We start from the raw sequence: 21013 nt of genomic DNA, 5'->3' as shown, positions 1-21013 counted from the left end.
ATATAAAGTAAAATAAGGCAGTCACGAAAGGACAAATATTTATAATTTCACTTATGATATGAGGTACCTCGATTCATCAAATTTATAGAGATAAAATACACTGGTGGTTGTCGGGATGGGGGATGGGAGAATGAGGAGTTATTGTTTCCATGTGTGATTGAAAAAGTTCTGTTGATAAAAAGTGGGGATGTTTGTATAAAAATGTGAATGTACTTAATACCAATGAATTGTACGCTAAAAAAGGGTTAAGATGGTAAAGTTTATGTAATGTGTATCTTATCACAATTTAAAATTTTTAAAAATATAAATGACAGGAAAACATTAACTGAAGTTAAGGCAACATTTATTTGATTTCCTTATAATCATATTATCTAAGGCAGAAGTGGTGGTTACTTGGCAAGAATACGATTTCTTTTAATGTCTTCTATAGTTGAGTTTTAGTTCAGAAATATATCATATTTCACTGGTACAAATCTGAGAGAATGTACTTCTAGCATGGGCTCCTATTCATGATCAATGCATTTTTGTGTCACCATGGCTTGATCAAACTTAATCACTGTTTCAATGGCAGGGCATGGCCAGTTGTGGCAGCTGCTCTGAAGGTCACTTGTTTTACTGTGGCCTGGCCAAGTAGAGTAAGAGTGGGTCACAGTGAGGTCACTGGTCTCTTCAGGCTGTGCTCTGAATGATGACAGCAATACCTTGGCCACCTCCAATGCAAGCTGATCCAACGGCATATTTTCCACCTCGACGCCTGAAAAAGAAAGCAGTGACTGAAATCTACTCTAATAAAAAATTAATTAATGAAATAGAACTAATAACAATCACATTTGCATTATTCATCCTTATTCAGCTCTGTTCAATCTTTTCCCCAGTCCTCAATATTGGTATAATTACAACAGGCAAAAGACTTTGGAAAGCTGAAAGTTTTTAATCAAAAAAAAAAAAAAAAAAAAAAAAGAACACCAGAAGAAGGAGGCAAACTAAAAAGGAGATGAGAGGATTTAAAAGAACACCAGAAGAGGGAGGCAAACTAAAAAGGAGATGAGAGGATTTAGGGTTAGAAGACCTGAAACACATACACAAGCTTGTGTGTGTTATGGGAAAGGAGTGAGAAGAGGAGGTAACTGGATAAACAGGGGAAGCTGGGGAAGGGGATGAACATTCAGCTCCTTTGATTTATATAGTGTGAGAGCCTTGTGGCACCTTAGAAGAAATGTAATTAATAAAGTTTGTCCCTATGAAAAGGCAGATAATTTAGAAACTATCCATGTCCCTTTCATAAAAATTAGACTCTTTTAAAGTACTCCTCACTCCTAATATGATGACTTTGAGAAAATTATCCAGGAATTACTTTTGTATGTGGCAATCACCTATTTCAACTCCGTGAATCATTAAGTGAAATAAGAGTCACATTTCCCCTAGCCTAACAGGGAGTCAGAGTAATTTTTCAGCCTGACTTACTTGGTTTTGCTTGCAATTTTTCTACAGAGCAAAATTTTCCAAAAATAGAAGAGCTCCTCCTTCTGGTACTATCTATCAAAACTGAAAAGTACCAAGCACACAAAAGGTTCCTCCTGGAACCCTGGAAGCAGTGAAAAGAAAAACTTAGACCCAAATGTCAGTTTGCTTAGATTTCATAAATTATGGCATCTAGATCAGTACTCACTCAGTACTTTTTTTTTCTAAAATAGATTTATTTTACTCCTGTAACTGGCACTAAAATACAAGTGCCATGAGAAGCAGGGCCTCATTATCTGCTCATGCAGTGAACACAAGCTGAGTGGGCACACAGTGCACAGAGACTGGACACACAGAGGAAGAGCTTGGTTCCTAAGTGCAGAGCCACTAACAAGGTGACTAACTCATCTATGACACCAGATGAAAGGCACTACCCAAGTAACTTGTTCCTGGTAAGAGCCAGTGCAGGAGACATGAAGAAGAATCAAAAATGTTGGAGTGTTCTGGGGAAACCTAAATCCACGCATTTCTATAAAAAACAGCAAATCTGAAATGCAGCTATTTCTAGCAAATACCTTAATTCGTGAACCAGGTGTGCAGTAATTCTTGATCCAGATCCTCCCAGTGGGTGACCCAAAGCAATGGCTCCTCCATTCACATTGGTTTTACTTATGTCAAGATCCAAACTCCTCTCAACAGCCAAGTACTGGGGAGCAAAAGCTTCATTCACCTTAAAACAAAAATTAAAGCACTAACAAAAATCCTTACTCACAAACTAATTTTTAAATGAGAATGGTCCAGTCCTATCAATAGCTAAGTCTGCTGTTTCTTCCTAAATTACCTCACAAAGTTATTGTATCTACAATCATTCTGCATAAAACTATCAGGTTTGAAATGTGTACATTTACTAAATAATACTTTTAGTCAAATGCATCCCTTAGAGGAAATTCTCAGTAATCCCATAAATTGACACATACCAGACACAGTGGGATACTGTAGAAAGCCCACAGGTTTTAGAACTGGATGGATGGTTCAAATATTGGCTATACCATTTGTTTAGGGTGTGACCTTGTGCATATTCTTTAAACTCTTTAAATTCATGTTTCCGCATGTGAAAATGTGACTGTGGTATCATGCTAAAAGTCACTGTCAAGGTTAGATAAAATCAGAAGTATTAAGTGTCCAGTGTATTACCTGAAACATGGCAAGTACTCAATAAGTAGTTGCAATTATTATTATTATTATGATGCAGTACTAGGAGCTATCCTTCCAAGAAGCTGACACACAACAAAGAATAAACATTCAAAGCCACATACATAAAGGGAACAGTTACTATGTTGAAATGTGGCAGAACTGAAAAGTATATTACGTTATACTTACACAAACTGGCAATTACCTTACTTCAAGTTTATAGTACTGTATTATCATATGATCTTTTTTTTTTTTGAGACGGAGTCTCGCTCTGTCGCCCAGGCTGGAGTGCAGTGGCGCAATCTTGGCTCACTGCAAGCTCCGCCTCCCAGGTTCACGCCATTCTCCTGCCTCAGCCTCTCCGAGTAGCTGGGACTACAGGCACCCGCCACCAAGCCCGGCTAATTTTTTGTATTTTTAGTAGAGACGAGGTTTCACCGTAGTCTCGATCTCCTGACCTCGTGATCCGCCTGCCTCAGCCTCCCAAAGTGCTGGGATTACAAGCGTGAGCCACCGCGCCCGGCCTTATCATATGATCTTAATTCAGGAATTTTATAGATAAGGAAACTCATTCTAAGAAAGGTAACTTTTGCAGAGTTGGGATAAAATTCAGTCTTGTGCTCTTTCCTACTATACTTTGTGGTTTCTCAAGATGGTGCCTCATTTGTGCTTAGATCCACCATTATCTATCTTTCTACTCTCTATATAGAGCCATCTTCAAGGAGGTACTAAGAGACCTAGAATAGGTAGTGAAACTAGGCTTTTGAACCTAGGAAAACTATGTTCTGAGTTATATGTCCTTGAGAATGTATACATTTTGAACAACTTCCCAAAGTTGATATAGTTTAATAGTTTTAAATGTGAAGTCTAAAGTGAGAAATTTAGTGGTACCTATTTGCTGACACAAATATAATAAGCAGCCTCTTTGAGGCGCTGAACTGTGATCTGCTAAAAGTGGAAGAGACTTAAGGATAAACCATTTGTCTGAAATCATGGTTTCCTATGTGAGAGATTATCATAGAGGAAATCACACCTGTGCCTACCACCCTCTATCAAGTTAAATAGATTTCCTTTATTCTATTAGTTATTTCCCAATGCCAGGCATCACATGCTTAATCACCCAAAATTTTCAAATATTCCAAAAGTGTGGAATGTATATAACCATCTTTAAATGTTTCTCCACCTCTTCTTTTAATTATGCTAAATGCTTATGACACTTTAGTTCTAATACTAACATTTAAAAAGAAATCACTCAATAAATTTAAGTTCCAGTGTCAAAAATTATGATAGGTGCATCCCAAATCAAGCTACAACTATCATATAAATGCCAAAGATACATTTAAGGGAGGGGGCTCTATCCGGGGAGAAGGGCAAGAAACTTGTAGATTTGGCACTAGATATTGCTTTTCTATTATGTCAATTATTTTATATATATTTTTTCACTTTATTAAGTTAAAGTTACTTTTCTCCCACCTTATCTAATATTCAACAGGCATGTTAATAGTCTAAAATGTAAGTTTTATAAAGTAGTAAGAAATTCCCAGGAATTTATACTTGAGTAAGAGAAATCAGGCAGTTTGAATATTCAAATATAAGTAAAGCATTTTAACTAGGTGGGGAAAAGTATCAACACAAGGCATCTAATGAAGGTACTATTTATTTAGATGTACATCATTTGGAAAGGCTAACTACAATGAAATTCAAAGAGCAATGAGACCAACTTAAAGTCATTGATGCTATAAAAGTACATGGTTTATTCATGTTGTTAAAAAAAAAAAACACTTACCTCTACCAAATCCATGTCCTTAAGACTCAGTCCTGCTTTCTTCAGTGCCCCACTGATAGCAGGGACAGGACCTATATAATAATAAAAATATTCTATAAAAATATAGAAATAAATGTCATCTTATATTTATGTATCAAGCTTCTCCTTCTTTCCAAGTAAGGAAGAAATAATGCGGCAGTTATTAGTAGCCACAAATCTTACTACCTTGACAGTACCTATTAAATGAAGTGACCATAAAGAGGCAGAAAAAGGGCCCAGGCATGGTGGCTCATGTCTGTAATCTCAGTACTTTGGGAGGCTGAAGTGGGAGGATCACTTTAGCCTCCTGGGCAACACAGCAAGACCCCATCTCTAAAAAAGAAAAAAAAATACAATAATAAAAATAAAATGGAACCAAGATGAAAAGTTGTTTATACATTCAAACTGCAGATAAGAGAATTACATGAAAAGTTCTACCATAAACGGCTTTAAGATTGAAAACAGCCAAAGGAGTCCATATATGGGATTTTACAGTCAGTTATATTAATAGATTATAATTGATATCAAAGAGCAAGGCAGACTGAGTGCCCTCCTGGGATCCAAGCCATATGCATTCACAGCACAGAAGTTACTGTGGCTACACTCTGAATTTTCAGGCCCATTTGGATAAAAGACAAGAAATAGTATTTCCACATGGGCACAGAGAGATGGGAAACTATGAGGCACTTCAGGGAAGGTTTTATGAAGTAAGGTGATGTTTACAACTCCAAGGGTAGGCAGGAAATTTTAAATAAAACATAACTCCTAATTTAAGAAATGCAACTCCATCTAATAAGACTTCTGAAATAAACTTTAGCTCCCAGATTTCTGATGATGTAATGAGAGTTTAATATTGCTCATAATTTAAGTAAATCCATATTTTTTCTCAAAAGGTAAAAAATTTGGGTACAGAAGATTATCTACTTCTCTACTCATTCTTAAAGAATGAAACTGCCAAAAATGTCTACAAAGAAAAATATGTAGTATGTTCTGCTGAATTCAAGTAGTCAAATATTCTGCATCAAGTTTCACAAGTATTTTACCTTATAAAATGGAAAATCAGTCTTTACAAGAGGCATAATGAAACCTAAATATAATATTTATTTTGTCAAGCAGTTAAAATGCTCTTTGGACAACAAACCATGTGCTTATTGATTACGACTATCCAGTTAATGCATTTCAATTTAAAATGCCAGTTTCATGTGGCTACTGATTTACTACAGGATCTAATTCCAGATTCTCTTTGTACATCTAAAGCACGAAATTATGAAAATGAGATGGGTAGTCAGTAGTAAAGCATCAGTTATCCAGCCTGGTCAGGGGATGAAGTAGCCAACAGTGGTGACAGACACATAAAAGGTGGACAATGTTCAGACCACTGTACACACTTCCTTGTCTGCATAAACAAACAACACAGCAAGCATGACTCGGTATGTTCACTTTAACTCAGAATCCACTGTAACAATATGCTAGGCCATAACTCGATTTTTAAAGGACTCTAACCAGACCACTGTCATTTACTGGGACTTCAGGAAGGTTTAGTATTCTTGTTAGGAAAAGGAGACCTTATTTCTAGTCCTGGTTCCTGTCACTAATAGCTGTGCGACTTTGTGCATCTCTCTGGGCATCAAGCTACTCATCAATAGTGCTCTGAATGGGTTTTCAACCTTTTTCTCTTTAAGCATCAGAATTCTTTCTACATATGATGCCAAGTAATAGATAATGCCAGACTGCTCCAGCTGAAGAGGCTCAAAGTTCCACCCACCAACCTCTACCATTGCCACCCCTGAGGAGTTCCAGGGAGCGCTGTCTTTCCATAGCTGTGTATTTCCTCAGAACCACTACTATTCTTTTCAAGTCATGGCTTTCTCCCCTTTTTTTGGTCTGCAGCTATTCTGCAGGGCTAAGGATTGCTAGTCATTAGGTAATCATAGAACTGAGGACCACTATTCTTGTAAGTTAGATTAACAAACCAGTTCCCACTAGATACTCAATAACTTATTCTCCCCACTTATTCCTCTGGGATGATTCAACTAGTTACTTTGTTTAATCCCATCACTATATACAAGTGACAGCCAAGCTTCTAGATGAAGGGGGCAGCTGATACTGTGGGACATCTGGAATGTACAGCTCTGTTCAAGCCCTGAGGAAAAATGGCAATCCTACCACAGTGGCATTCTTTGTACTTTAGGGCAAATATTCAGGCCCAGGAATAGAAGAAAGGAAAACAACACTTTCTTGGCTCAGTGGCTATGCTAATCTACCAGAACCTATTAAATAAGGTTAAACTGAAAAAGGAGTGTAAAATAGCCAACCCATGTCACATACATTTGTTTGATCATCAAAAGCATCTAGGTGTATGGGGGAAAAAAACCAACTCTGCTCTTGGGCTGGGTGTGGTGGCTCACGCCTGTAATCCCAGCACTTTGGGAGGCTGAGGTGGGCGGATCACCTGAGGTCAGTAGTTTGAGATCAGCCTGGCCAACGTGGAGAAACCCTGTCACTGCTAAAAATACAAAAATTAGCCAGGCGTGGTGGTGGGCACCTGTAATCCCAGCTACCGGGGAGGCTGAGGTTGCAGTGAGCTGAGATCACGCCACTGCACTCCAGCCTGGGTGACAAAGTGAGACTGTGTGTCAAAAACAAAAAAAAAAAACAAAAAACAAAACAAAACCAACTCTGCTCTTGGGCTCCACTCTGGACTTACTGAAACAAAATCTAAGGGTGTGGGGTTATGAGTGGATCTTGACAATCATCTGGGGTTGGGAACCAATGCCCTAGATATCAAAATAATAAATACCATAACAACATATGGATGTTTAATTTTTCTACCACCTTCCATTTCTAAGACAAAAGTTATGTTTTGCCAATAGTGGATAGCCGAAAGCTAATAAGCTTTTAAGACTGACTTTTCATATGTGTCAAAATATCTTGCAGTTCTTGCTGACATAAATTTGAGACACATAGTGAAAGACGACAAAGTATGAACATGCCAGCTTTCTTTCTTAGGAACTCTATACAGAGATATGTCTTTTCTGAGGGACATGGCAGCAAATATGGTTGAGTATTAATCCCAATTCAATACCCAATTCAATTATTATTGAATTAATCCCAATTCAATACCCAAATCAGCGTTAAGTGGTATTGTTCGAGTAGAACCTGTAGGCTTACACTGAAGGATCTCTGAGATGGCAGGTCAGTAACAGGTTATCCTCCTCCTCTCTTGGAACCCACCTCAGAAGACAATTTAGTTACTCAAAAAAGGGCTAAACAATCTGAAATCTATACCCTAGGGCAGGCTTTTCCTTAGAGTGGGAGGTTATATGCAGGTGGGATAGATCAAAGTTACTGAGCACCAAATTTTATTTTTCTAAGTGAGGCACCTAATTGGTTCCCTGTTCCCCCAGAGAATGACAGGAACTATTAAAATTCAGCATCGTGTGTGGTTCCTAGGAGTGCATCCAGCAAAAAGCTCTTTGTTCTACTTCTGAATCAAATATTTTAAGCCAAGACTATACATGTTTATAGACTTCCACATTTTTTCCAGCTAGTATTTTACCAATCTAATTATTTATGTCTTTATTTTGCTAATACTCACCTGAGCAAGAGGAATATTATTTTGACTTCCTGAGACTATGCGTTTAACTCACAGTGAAGAGAACACTTGATTTCAGAGAGACTTGGATTCATACCCTGGCTGTCACTTACTGATTTGAAACCTTACAAGACAACCTCCGTAATCCTCAATTTTCTCATTCACAAAGAAGTCTCCCTTACTGGAACTCACAGTGAAGAGAGCACTTGATTTCAGAGACTTGGATTCATACCCTGGCTGTCACTTACTGATTTGGAACCTTATAAGACAACCTCCCTAAGCCTCAATTTTCTCATTCACAAAGAAGTCTCCCTTACTGGAGACGTGGGAAGACTGAATGAAGTACTTCCATTGTGTGTAAAACAACCAGCAAGGAGCTGCGGTACCACCTTCTCCATATAGCCTTCTCTGTTTCACCCCAGGATTTCTCCCATTTCATAATTTCTTTTATCTTGTCAGGATCACATGATTCTTCTGTTATTTTCTGTGTGTTGATTTCTAAACTCTCAAAGGAACAATAAGATATGATTACTGTGTGTTGATTTTTTAAATCTCAAATGGACACTAAGATATGATTACTTCCTCCATGGAGTTTACACGGTCTTGGTTTTTCTATTGTGTCTAGGACAGTTCTTCATAAAGATTTTTTATTTAAACTGATTACCAATCTTCTTTTCTCTACAGGTGACCTTGGTTTGGCCACTTTTTCAGGACTCTGAATGCCAAAGACGACTTACCTCCAGAAATATTATAGAACCAGTTTGTTTTACTATAAACTTACCAATACCCATGATAGAGGGATCACATCCAGATACAAAGTAGCCCACAATTCTTGCCAGTGGTGTGAAGTTATGTTTCTTAACAGCATCTTCACTAGCTATGATAACAGCTCCAGCACCATCAGCTATCCCCTTGAAAATAAAAATACTGGATTAACTAAAGGCTAAAATAATCCAGTTAATCAAGGTTTGAACTAATGGACTAGTAGTATTAGGAATATGGCAGTACATAGGAAGCCAGTGCACAGTGTGAGATACAATTAGAAAAGTGGTACTGTGGTGGATGAAGGAGATTTTTTAAGGCACAGAATACAACTTTACTAAAGAAAAAGGAAAAGGGTATCAAGGAAAAACTTTTATCTAGATGTGAGTAGATGTAAGAAGAAATATGATGAACTGTATGCATGAGAAAAAAAAAGTTTGAAAACCAAAATAATAAGCCAGATAGATTTGCTTCTGAAATTTCTTAGTTCTGAAAAAACTAAGAAATCAGAAGAGTATTATATAAATATGAAAAGATTTTGTGTGGGACTATGAAAACCTAAATTAATTGAATATGAACACTATTAGTTTAAGCTAAACAACTAAAGACTGGCATAAAAAGTATTTACAAGATACTTCATGATTATTTTCATTGAACACACCAGGAAGAATTCAAGCTAATCTGTGTGGTGATACCAACCGATGCATTCCCTGCAGTGACAGTTCCATCTTTCTTGAATACTGGAGGAAGTTTCTGTAACTGTTCCAGGGTGGTTTGGGGCCGAGCATGCTCGTCTACCTGCATTGTCTGTTTCCCTTTCTTTGTCTTCACTTCAATTGGTGCCATTTCATCATTAAAGTAGCCAGCATCATTAGCTGAAAAATAGTAGAGAGACTATCATAAGAATAAAAGAGAGAAACATGAAAATAAATCAAACATATTATTCAATTTAATTTCTCATCTACCCTTTCCTCACAGTCTAGTTTAATATTGAGTCTTTATTAATTTTTGAGACGGAGTCTCACATTGTCACCCAGGCTGGAGTGCAATGGCACAGTCTCAGCTCACTGCAACCTCTGCCTCCCGGGTTCAAGCGATTCTCCTGCCTCAGCCTCCCCAGTAGCTGGGATTATAGGTGCCCACGACCATGCCCGGCTAATTTTTTTATATTTTTAGTAGAGACGGGGTTTCACCATGTTGGCCACACTAGTTTCGAACTCATGTCCTCGTGATCCGCCCTCCTTGGCCTCCCAAAGTGCTGGGATTACAGATATGAGCCACCACGCTCAGCCTGAGTCTTCACTATTTACTTACACAACTTACCTTCTGTATTGGAGGATTTACGATACCGTCATGTGTTTATGTAGATGCATTTTGCATCTTTTAAAAATTATATTTTTTTAACCACAATTTTTTTTTTCACCAGGTACTGCTAAGACTGTTAGCAGCATTTGTCTGTTACCTATAGATGTAATGGCACTAAATGGATTTAATGCCCCTTTTAAACTTCTTTTGGTGAGATAAGCAATTAAAAAGTTACCAAGCTGTCTATGTCACAAAGTAATCTAACTGAAACTTAATAGTGATAGGCAACCTGAAGAAATTATGGGAGCAATCACTAATACAATTATAAGTAAAACATCTTACCTACTTTGACCTCCACTGACTAGAATGTACTGTAGTAATCTATAGCTTTGGAAATACGGTCAGGAATAATATTAACCTTAATTTTGATATCACTTTACAATTGGCAAAATACTTTCCTTATATGCCCTTATTTGGTTTTAAAACAACCTTATTAGAATAGGGAAGGCAAATATTGTTATCTCTATCTTACAGAGGTTCAGTGAATAAATGATTTGACTGAGCTTGATAACTTGTGCATGGTAGAAGTAGAAACAGAACTGATAACTCTTGACTTCTAGACCAACCCTCTTCCACTATGAACATATAACTAAAAAAACACAGATGAGTTGGATGGCATCAGCTCTATTTCACTTATCCTTCTGAAATGCTAAGATGGACTTTATCCTCATTACTTCAAGCATTTAATATTCCTAAATAAGAGTTGCCACTTGCTTTAACAGTTTAATTTTTTAAATATCACATTTCTTCAACTTGCTGCACTGCTAAAAGAACTGCTGTCACGTTGCCTGTTTTGGACTGGCTCTATAGCAACCTGCTGTGCTACACCAGGGCACTCTAACTAGAGTCTCGGACTAGTTCTAAGTCTCTGAGTCAGGTACAATGATTCTTAATTAGGAGTGGGAGAAGGAAAGCATAAAAGACCCAGTGGGTCTTTTCCAAATACATTACCCCTTCTTATGATTATGATATGGCTTGTGGGAGAGGACATCCTCTATATTCCAGTTGCCACAGTGAGCTATCACCTCTGACAGAGTATATCTTATTCCTCATCATGTTCTACTGACAACAGGACCAGTTCAGCACAAAGCTCGAGTCCATCTAGGGTCAAGTAGCAATACCACCTTTTAAGTAGTACTAACTTTTTCAAAAGAGAAATTCCCAGTTAATTTTGCAATAATTAATAAAATATCTGATCATCTAAAAACAAAGGAATAATGAAAAGATGTAATGATTCTTAAAGGTATGATTTGTAAATATTATATAACCATAAGAGAAATGATGAAAATATTTCCTATAGATATTTATTCTATAGATACTGATATTTTCCAGTTTCACTCACCAGTTTTCCATCTCTGCTGTGACTGCAGGGCGTATTTGTCACATTCTTCTCTGCTTATTTTGTGTTTTACAGCAAGATTCTCTGCAGTCATTGCCATGGGGAGCTGGACATGCGGATCTGTTAATCCTACCCATAAAGAATCTTCCAGCTATTAAAAGACATTAATAAAGTGACTTGTTAAGGCATTACCTTTTAAAAGTAATATGTTATAATTTCTTTAAATAATCAACACTTCCAATAAACAAAAGTAAAATTAAGACTTTCTGATAACCATTTACTATTACTATTCATATTCAGTTCTGCGGTATTTTTTAAAAACATGCAATGTTTTTGAAAACATTCAATGTCACACAATAAAATGCACACATTCTCTGTCCCTCTCTAAATGTGGGGGTCTAAGAACAGCCAACAGGACTAGACATGCATGGTGAGATCACAGAAGTTACCCTACAATCAAAAATTAAATCCTCAAGGTCATATTCTGTAGAAAACCTGACAATGAGTCTTCATGCAATGTTTTCTTATAGCCATCTTTGTAAACCAGCCCTGAACTCTGTAATAAAGAGTATTATCTGTTTTTCTTTTTCATCCTGCGCCTCAGTGACAGGAATAGCTGGTTCTATCGGTTACTATGCGGCTGAAAAGAACTTGGGACAGGTTCCCAGAGTTACGGAAAGGTTGTTAATTATTATTCAAGTAGTTAGTCTCTAATAAGTGTGCCCCATTTTGCTGCCTCATCAACGTTTGACTCACTGACCTGTCTTTATAAAGGATATCTCAAATGTGTTTGGTGGCTAAAATCCGCATAGATTCTCTTAAGACTCATTCCTTTCAACTTCCAAAAAGGCCAGGTGAGAAACTGGGTGAACAGTGTAAGTCAAACATTACTATAGAAAATGCTAAAAAATATAAAATGTCAGTAGCCCTTTCACATGGGAATGAGAAGAAAACATCATTCTTTATCAGTATTTTACCATCATTCTCAAGTTGTAGCTTTCAAAGATAAAAGAATCAGTTTTTGTTTGATTTGGGACAATATAATCTGTATTCAAAGATGTTTTCTGTGATGATGATGAAATCTATTCTGAGATTGTCCCAGAAATAAAACTTCTATAAGTCATGTTAAAGATTTAATTACTCAGATTACTAATTGTTTAGTAGAGAGATTAATTCACTCTTTTGTCTATCTTTTTAATCCACTTCTTCCCTTCCTCCATCTCTCCCATGCCTATGGCCACTTACACAGGATAATTACACTACTAGAGGTCTGCTGAGATAGATAGAATCTAATTTCATATGGGTTAAAATGTCAAAATTAACCACCAAAATAGAGTTTTGAAATAGTTTACAAACTTCTAATCATTCATATCTTACCAATCCTCATCAACAAAATTGGCTTCAAAATTAGTTTTCTCTCCCATAAAAAGGTATGTTATTAAAAGTACTTATATAATGCTAATAAGAACTAATTCTTTTAAATTTTTATGGTTCCAACCTTGATATCTGATCCAAGCTTGGTTCCAAAACGCACATTTCTGACACAGTAGGGAGCTTGGCTCATGCTTTCGGTTCCTCCACATAAAACAACTTCAGCTTCTTTAACACAAATTTCCTATTTAAAAACAGCAATAAAAACTCCTTTTACCGTACCCAAACAATGTATTAAGAAACACACTGATTTTACAAATTAATGGTAAATCTAACAAATATTGTACCGTAGCTTACAGTGTCTCAAAAGGAAATGATTTTAAAGTAACTGTAAAGCAAATGCTAAAGTATCCATTACCAAGATGCAGGGGGAGAAAACTAAAAGGTTTCAATCATGTTTGCCTGAGTAACAGGCCCTACCTACATGTGGCTAAGAATAGTAATTCTTAACACAATATAAATCTTGAAAATCAACAGATATTAATATCTGGCATAAATGTACAGCAGATAATAAAGGACAAACCCTTTAAAAAGGCAAAACAAAAATTTATCCCATTAATGGATGTACCTGAACAAGACCAGAGATTAACAAGAACTAGTTCAATCTAGGTGGCTCATAAAAAGGAAACCACTTCATTCTTCCAACACTTTCCACTGTTTGCCTTTCTCAGAAAAGGAGCAAATAATGAGCCTCTACGAACCTGATGGTTCTTAAAATTATTACTAGGAAAACCAAGGTCACTATTTAAGATATATCATTATAGAAACAAATTAATGTGAAAATTGTTTATTAAAATACGCCTCTGGCTCTTATTTTGTTTACAATAAAATGAAGACTTTTATAAACGAAATTGGATTTCACTTTACTCTCTTCTCTGTGCTCAAACAAATGTATTTAACCAACTGTCCTTTAAAAAGGTCAAACTAGTTTGTACTTCTACTAACAGCATCATTCACTTCCTTCGAAGTAAAATGCATTTCCTTATACTCTCCTAAATTCTTGAGATTTCCTGCTTGCCTCACGGTCTTTATTCAGTGCCTCACAGGTAATGCTCATAGACCTGGGTTCAAATTCTATGACTCAGTAACCTTAATGGCTTTAATCAGTTTCTTTGCCTGTAAAATGGGAATACTACTAATAGTTCTTGCTTCATATGATGGTTCTAAGATTAAATGAGATATTGAATGTAAATCTAGCAGGGTGCCTAGCATGCAGGAAGCACTCGAAAAGAATGATGAACATTATTAGCTTTTAAAAATATTGAAGTACATATACATAATACTTACCACTTTAACCATTTTTAAGTATACAGCTCAGTGGCATTAAGTGTATTCATAGTGTGATGCAACCATTACCACCACCCATCTCCAGAACGCTTTTCATCTTGCAAAACTGAAACTCTATATCCATTAAACACTAACTTTCCCTCACCAGTCCCTGGGAACACCATTCTACTTTCTGTCTCTATGAATTTGACTATGCTAGGTATCTCAAAGAAGTAGAAACATACAGTATTTGTCTTTTTATGACAGGCTTATTCCACTTTCAGGTTCATTATTAGCTTTTTTTTTTTTTTTTTTTTTTGGAGGCAGGGTCTCACTCTGTTGCCCATGGCTGGAGTGCAGTGGTATGATCATGGTTTACTTGACCTCCAGGGCTCAAGCAATCCTCCCTAACGCTAAAGTGTTATACTGCAGTGGGACATTTCTTCTAGTAACTATTAACATATTTTCAGAGAATTTAAAAAAATGTTGTCCATACCTGACATCCATTCACAATGGACTGAAAACCAGAACCACAGAGCCTATTAATCGTGAGAGCTGGGGTCTCCTTTGGGATTCCCACACGCAAACCAACATGCCTTGCCAAATATATAGCATCTGAAGAACTCTAGAAGAGAGAAGGAAAAGAAAAATAATTTCCTCTATAAATCTACTAATTAAGAACAAGCACAAAATACATGGAAATGTTGGCAATCTATCAAAAATGATAAACTATATGGCTCTAAGGTAGGATAAAATGCATCTAAGTACAGCATATTATATCTGATATGTGTTTACAATTTGAATAAAAACTACAGTCAATTGGGTTTTTTTCTATTTTTTTATTGGGGCAAAATACACATAACAAAATTTACCACTGTAACCATTTTTAAGAGTATAGTTCAATGGTATTATTTAAATACATTCATAATGTTGTGTAACCACAGTCAATTGGTTTTCAAATATATTAAAGATAATTGCTACTTAGAGAAATCCCATTAAGTCCTTAATATAAGACAGAAATTTGTAACAATTAGAGTTATTTAAAAATGGAATACGCTATCCTAAAGTAGTATGCTCCTTAACAGAGGAAGTATCTGAGGCTGTGGTTCTCAACCTTGGTTGCAGGCTGGAATAACCTAGGAAGCTTTAATTAACATACTCATGCTCAAGTTCCTAAGCAAATCAATTAAACCAGAAAGGCTGGAGGTGGGGCCTGGGCATCAGTAGTCACTTTTAAAAAGCATCCCAAGTAATTCCAATGTAAAACAGGCTGAGGACTGCATACTTAGGGAGAAGACAGATGAATGATTGGTCAGGAGAGTAAGAGGTAGGAGTAGACTACCACTCCCAAAACTTTAAAATGCATACAGGGGCATCTTGTTATAATAAAATGTAGGTTCTGAATCAACAGGTCTAGCTCTGCCAGAGATTCTGCATTTCTAACCATTTCCCTGGTGAAGCTGATGTTGCTAGTCCAAGAACCACACTTTGAATAAAAAGAATGACTTAAAAAAAAACCAGTAACAACCAAAAACATTAACAGCCTGTTTTGAAGGCTGTTAGAGCAAAAGCAAGTTTGACAAAATGTAAAAAATTGGTCTATCAAGGTACGGGGTTTTAGGATGTTCATTGTACTATTCTTTTAACTTCTGTGTAGGTTTCAAGTTTTTCAAAACTCGACAAATTCAGCACATTTATAAATTAAGGGTTTTGAATGCAGATGGAACTGGGAGGAACTCAGTATAACATCAATTAATCTACTAACTAAATGTTTCATTTGTTGACTGAGATGAAGTTATCTTATTTTACAAATTAATGTCATTAAAAAAATTCTTGGCCAATGGATATTCTTTTGCCAAGGTTTGTCAAATATCACATATCAACAGAATAAAAAAATGTACATGATCATCTCGTGTAAATTATTAACAGATAAATATTTGGGGTTAGGCCTTTATGGTTAAGAGAGAACAGAATATGCTTCGAATAACATTTGACAAATACCACAAAGCTGCTTTTCTAATTGAGTTTAATATTATTAAATATCACTTGGAATAAATGAGTTTTACTTATTTCTTAGGAAACAATGAAATCCAATGTGGATTTCAACATAAAAAGTCAACAGAAAAAGCATTTGACAAAATACAACACCCTTTCATGACAAAAACACTGAACAAACTAGGAACAGATGGCAACTTTCTCAATCTGACAAAGGTAATCTATAAAAAATCCACAGCTATCATCATATGTAAAGGTGAAAGGCCAGATGCTTTACCCCTATAATCAGGAATAAGACAAAGATATCCATTTCTTATAACTTCTATTCAACATTGGAGATTCTAGCCAGGGCAATTAGGGAAGAAAAAGAAATAAAAAGAATCCACTTTTCATTTTTTTTTTTTGGATTTCACTGTTTCCTAAGAAATAAGTAAAACTCATTTATTCCAAGTGATATTTAATAATATTAAACTCAATTAGAAAAGCAGCTTTGTGGTATTTGTCAAATGTTATTCGAAGCATATTCTGTTCTCTCTTAACCATAAAGGCCTAACCCCAAATATTTATCTGTTAAGCACTTAATATCCTTACAAGAAAACTCTATCTTGGCCTGACAGAAAACTTAATGCAAGAAAAACTGTCTTTAGGAACAGAGGCACAAACACAATGAAACTGATACTGTTTATAGTGACTTTGTGTTATAAAGTTTGAGAGAATACATGCTGGGAAAAAAATATTTTAGAAGGAAAACTCCTTTAAAATTCTAGAAAACACAAAAAACTAAAGTATCCAATTTCTATTTAATCTGTTCTAATGCCTTCTTAGGTCAAAGTTACAAAATAAAAAGAACAAATGACAATATCGAGAATTCTTTATGAAAATATTTTAGGTTCAACAGACTTAACTGCCAAAGGAAAAAAGTCACTGCTTTTTCTGGATGTGAAGATACACAACGGCAAGATGAACAGAATCAAGTTCAAACGCAAGGCCTAGTGATTTCTGTGTTCATTGTCATTCTCTTTCCTTTAGCAATGATCACATCATTGACATCTTTAAATACATATATCATATATATATTTGTGTGTGTATATATGATACATAAGATATATCATAGAAACTGATCAAATATATATATATATATCTCTCTTATCTTTTTCATTAGATTATTACCTCCTTTTGGTCCACCTTGGGTGCCATAGCACCTATAATAGCCTCTAACCAGGTATCCAACAAATGTTTGTATACTTTAAAGGAATACTGAATTTTCAATTACCTGCATATGAATGACTGATTTTGTACATCACACATAGCAAGACAGAGGGTAAGGAAGCATCTTATTTCTTACAACAAACGCTGATCAAGCTCCTACAATGTGTAAGAAAATTAGGGGAGGTGTGCTGTATGGCTTGGGTTTACTAAGGTGGCATATACAGAAGATCAATTAACTTCAAGTAAGCCAAGGAAGTCAATCTGCTATTTAGGAAGCACTGAAATGCATCCCAAGTCAGACATACAGTTTCTAGAACATATGATGCTTTGAATTATGCATGCCATTGATTCTGGAGTCACAGAATTACTCAAATTACAAATGTATAAAATCTGTAACTATTGGCTGGGAGTGGTGGCTCACGCCTGTCATGCCAGCACTTTGGCAGGCCGACACAGGAGAATCACGAGGTTAAGAGATCGATACCATCCTGGCCAATGTGGTAAAACCCTGTCTCTATTAAAAATACAAAAATTAGCTGGGCTTGGTGGCGCACGCCTGTAATCCCAGCTACTCAGGAGGCTGAGGCAGGAGAATTGCTTGAACCTGGGAGGCGGAAGTTGCAGCGAGCCAAGATCGCACCACCATACTCCAGCCTGGCAGCAGAGTGAGACTCCATCTCAAAAAAAAAAAAGTCTATAACTATTATTAACTTGTTTACCATTATGATATGTTAAAGGAATTATTTTTAGAAACTGATCAAAGAAGCAATAGGAGTAAACATCTTCCTTTACCCTACTAACCTGCACGACATTGCCTATAATCACACTGTCCACAGTTTCAGGTGAGACTTTGCCAGCAGACAAGGCAGCCTTGGCGGCAAATTCAGACAAGTCAGTAGCAGTGAAGTCTTTCAGAAGGCCTCCGTAAGCTCCAAAGGGCGTTCGCTTAGCAGCAACTACAAACACACCTATTGCAACAAGAAGAGATTTGTAAGCTATCACAGATTAGTAAATACCTCTAAATGCTTCGAATAATCTCACTGTGAAACCTTACACAATTTAAAATTAGATAATGGAAATTTCTGTTAGGCAATAATACCTAGAACAAGTCACACCCACGGAAGCAGAGTCTTAAGGACTACCAGTTTGACAGTTTGATCTTTACCTACATGCAGGTACCAAGAACTGCACTGCATGCTGTTAAGGAAGAAGACCACCACTTCTCCTGCACATCCCGCCCCTATTGCCTAGTTTATAAAACAGGAGAAAAAGAAACAAACAAAAAGTTAAAAAGAAACAGAAGTAAGATAAATAGCCAGATGGCCTGGTGCCACCACCTGGCCCTGGTAGTTAAAATAATAATAATAATAATATCAATCCCTGACCTAAACTACTTGTGTTCTCTGTAAATCCCAGACATTGTATGAAAAAGCATTGCAAAACTTTCTGCTCTGTTAGCTAATGCATGTAGCCCCCAGTCACGTTCCCCCTGCTTGCTCGATCTATCACCATCCTTTCATGTGGACCCCTTAGAGTTGTAAGCCCTTAAAATGGCCAAGAATTTCTTTTTGAGGGAGCTCGGCTCTTAAGACGCAAGTTGGCGGATGCTCCCGGCCAAATAAAGCCTCTTCCTTCTTTAATCCGGTGTCTGAGGAGTTTTGACTGCGGCTCGTCCTGCTACACTGTGATGTAAAGCCATTCTGGTTAGACAACTTTCTTGTTCTCTGGTGCTTCACAATGCTAGAAACATTTGCTGAGAACTAAAATCCTTCTTCTGTGTGCTGGAGTATATTGCCTAGTATTAGAATAAAAGAATCTCCAAACTAGAAGGTGCCTTAGGGTTGTCTGAGGTCAACCACTCACTCTATAAGAACCCCCTCTAAAAATTACTGACAAAAGGTTCTCTCTAAACCTCTGCCAGAAAACTTTCAGTAAGAGGGCATACTCTACTGCATGAAATAGTGTGCTGGTCAATGGACAACATAAACTAATGATATTGCTTTTTTTTTTTTTGGAGACAGAGTTTTGCTCTTGTCACCCAGGCTGGAGCGCAGTGGTGCGATTTCGGCTCACTGCAACCTCCGCCTCCCGGGTTCAAGTGATCCTCCTGCCTCAGCCTCCTGAGTAGCTGGGACTACAGACACCCGCCACCAGGCCCGGCTAATTTTTGTATTTTTAGTAGAGACGGGGTTTCACCATGTTGGCCAGGGTGGTCTTGAACTCCTGACCTCAGGGGATCCACCTGCCTCGGCCTCCCAAAGTGCCATAATTACAGGCGTGAGTCACCCACTCCCGGCCCCAGTGAATGATATTTCTTTTTTTTTTTTTTTTGAGACGGAGTCTTACTCTGTCCCCCAGGCTGGAGTGCAGTGGTGTGATCTCGGCTCACTGCAAGCTCCGCCTCCCAGGTTCATGCCATTCTCCTGCCTCAGCCTCCCGAGTAGCTGGCACTACAGGCGCCCGCCAACACGCCCGGCTAATTTTTTGTATTTTTAGTAGAGACAGGGTTTCACCGTGTTAGCCAGGATGGTCTCGATCTCCTGACCTCGTGATCCGCCCGGCCTCCCAAAGTGCTGGGATTAGAGGCTTGAGCCACCACGCCCGGCCGATATTTCTTTATATTGAACTACCTCAGCTTACAAAGTCTTCCATCCACCAATTCTAGTTCTATCCAAAAGCACCAACACAGATAGAGATGTAGTTTCTAGAATATATGCTGCTTTGAATTTGAATTATATATGCTACCGGTTCTAGAGCCACAGGATGACTCAAGTTACAGACTTCAAATAAATAACCTGAACTATTATCTTTTACTATTATCTTTTACTCTTAGAAAAAAATGGGCAAAACAGGTTACCTTCAACATGTGTATCCCCCACCTCCAGTATCTGAAGTCAGCTAACCTGTAAGTCCCCAAACCCAGCAACTCTCATCTCAGGTAAATTAAAGGCATTCTTTCAATAGTTCTTTATTTGACATTAATTCTGACTGCTTTCCTCTAAAGACACTGTAGTTTGCCAACATCGTATTAAAATGTGTCCCTTAGAATATAACAAAATAGCATGCATTTTACCTAAACACAAAGAATACAGAGGAATTATCTATACATCTATTAATACAAACTAAGACTATAAATTTGCAACTATTAGTTAAATCGGTGTCCTTGTACAAATAAATAAAAATCACCCCTTCCCAATCACCTACTACCATCTGCCAAAAAAAACTTGTGACTATACAAATATATGATTATGACGTGAGTGGTACCCACTCATCATCATTAGAGCTGTACAATGCAAAACTGGCATATCAGTAAGCAGCATCAGTTATAGCCATTTCATCATATTGACATTCATTAGGCGTCTACTAAATACTAGACATTTTATCACTTTCCACACAAAAGCTAACCTTCCCAACAACTCTGCAAGGCAAATATTATAGCTAACATAGAGGGGACACTTACTATGGAATAGACTTCATGCTAGCACTTTGCATATACTAACTTTATTCTCTCCAAAACAATCTAAGCTCACATTTCCACATCTTGTCAAGAAATTATGGGACTTTCGGCAATGGGTTTGTGATAAGATACTGATCT

At 37.0% G+C, this 21013-nt stretch overlaps 1 protein-coding gene across 2 annotated transcripts in view; it reads right to left on the bottom strand.

The window, feature by feature from the left end:
* Positions 1-326: 326 nt before the first annotated feature.
* Positions 327-21013, bottom strand: part of ACAA2 (acetyl-CoA acyltransferase 2) — a 29450-nt gene continuing 8763 nt past the window's right edge. For both annotated transcript variants that reach the window (XM_030810459.1, XM_030810460.1), the window contains exons 2-10: positions 18220-18386; positions 14711-14839; positions 13016-13132; positions 11521-11668; positions 9513-9688; positions 8833-8962; positions 4439-4509; positions 2037-2191; positions 327-754 (exon numbers count right to left, since the gene is read on the bottom strand). In XM_030810459.1, coding sequence (XP_030666319.1) covers positions 670-754; positions 2037-2191; positions 4439-4509; positions 8833-8962; positions 9513-9688; positions 11521-11668; positions 13016-13132; positions 14711-14839; positions 18220-18386 — 1178 coding nt within the window. In that variant the 3' untranslated portion in view covers positions 327-669. The remainder of the gene's footprint in view (positions 755-2036; positions 2192-4438; positions 4510-8832; positions 8963-9512; positions 9689-11520; positions 11669-13015; positions 13133-14710; positions 14840-18219; positions 18387-21013) is intronic.

The sequence above is a fragment of the Nomascus leucogenys genome, chromosome 4 (genome assembly GCF_006542625.1).
Source record: "Nomascus leucogenys isolate Asia chromosome 4, Asia_NLE_v1, whole genome shotgun sequence".
Classification (NCBI taxonomy): Eukaryota; Metazoa; Chordata; class Mammalia; order Primates; family Hylobatidae; genus Nomascus; species Nomascus leucogenys.
This window is presented reverse-complemented; position numbering and strand designations above follow the sequence as displayed.